At 20.7% G+C, this 1268-nt stretch overlaps 1 protein-coding gene across 1 annotated transcript in view; it reads left to right on the top strand. All coding sequences in view use genetic code 6, as the record gives it.

The window, feature by feature from the left end:
• Nucleotides 1-361: 361 nt before the first annotated feature.
• TTHERM_01675220 (REJ domain protein) overlaps nucleotides 362-1268 on the top strand; it is a gene marked incomplete at both ends in the record, with an annotated part of 1471 nt that continues 564 nt past the window's right edge. Inside the window, 3 exons of the mRNA XM_001012366.3 lie at nucleotides 362-393; nucleotides 443-461; nucleotides 709-1268. The exon at nucleotides 709-1268 is cut by the window's right edge and continues 147 nt beyond it. Coding sequence (XP_001012366.3) covers nucleotides 362-393; nucleotides 443-461; nucleotides 709-1268 — 611 coding nt within the window. The remainder of the gene's footprint in view (nucleotides 394-442; nucleotides 462-708) is intronic.

Below are 1268 nucleotides of genomic sequence, written 5' to 3'. Positions count from 1 at the left end.
ATTTTTAAATATTTTTATTTAAATATACTCTAGAATATAGAAAACCTAATGAGATTAAAGTTAAGAGCTGAAAAACTTTTTTATTAATAAAAAAAATTTAAATGATATTAATAAAAAAATAAATAATTACTTCTTCTAATTCTTTGTATTATTTAATCTATTACATTTTTTTTTTTTTTTCAAAAATATTGAGTAGCAATTTATTGAATTTAATTAATTAATAAATATAGTAATTATCAAATATTAATTTATGAATTTGCTTTTATGAAGAGATATCACAAAAAAATAAAATTAATATTCATTATAAAATCTTAATATTATTATTTAAAACATTTACTTAAAAATATAGTAGGTATTAGAGATGGGAAGTTAGTCATATTTGAAAAAATTCTAGTAATTAATTAATGTCCTTAAATTTAATAAAAATAATGTTAAATAATAGATTTTTATCTTTTATCCAAGTAATGATGGGAATAATTATAATATATTGAATTATTATCTAATCCCATAAGTTTTTATTTTGCAAGCACAAGTTATTTAAGTATATAGATTGGAACCATCAAATAAGTGCATTTATACCTACTTATATAAATTTTTAATAAATTAAAGAGAGAAGGCATAGAAATTCAAACATACCTCTTCAAAATGCTGTAATATTAATTATATTTATATATCTATTTGTTTTTAATTTTTCAATTTTAATAATAGTTGATTTTGAATTTGAGTTCTGATAGTAAGATTTCTGCAACCCAAAATATTTCAGTTAATATCTAAATTACAGATTTGTATTTACAAATTATTGGAGGCTCAAGTCTTGTTTTAGGTTATTAAAATTAAATGGTCTTAAATACAGATTCGAGAGATTATGAGATTTAAGATCAAAATTCAGTTTCAAATATCAACTTTAGTTGGAAGTGTTCTAGTCTATCCTCTTAGGACCATATTTGCTATGATTATTAAAATAAGTAGATTTAATTGCAACAAGGTGTCAGTAATATCTCGTTTCCTGCTAAAACATTTTAGCCATACACTGCTATTTAAATTACAGTTATTGGATAAAAAGATACTAGATAATCAAATTTCACCACTACTTGCATATTCACAGAATTAAATATTCCCCCATTAAATATTTTATAAACAACAACAAGTATAAACAGAAAAATTAATTTGAATGATGATCTTAATTTTTAAATAATTTATGGTGAGAACATTTCATCTGATTACTTGTTTTATGCAGGAGCTATTTTATATGATAATGATGCAGTTGG

This window comes from Tetrahymena thermophila (genome assembly GCF_000189635.1).
Source record: "Tetrahymena thermophila SB210 genomic scaffold scf_8254715, whole genome shotgun sequence".
NCBI lineage: Eukaryota > Ciliophora > Oligohymenophorea > Hymenostomatida > Tetrahymenidae > Tetrahymena > Tetrahymena thermophila.
The sequence above is the reverse complement of the archived record's forward strand: the minus strand, read 5'-3'. Positions and strand labels throughout refer to the sequence as shown.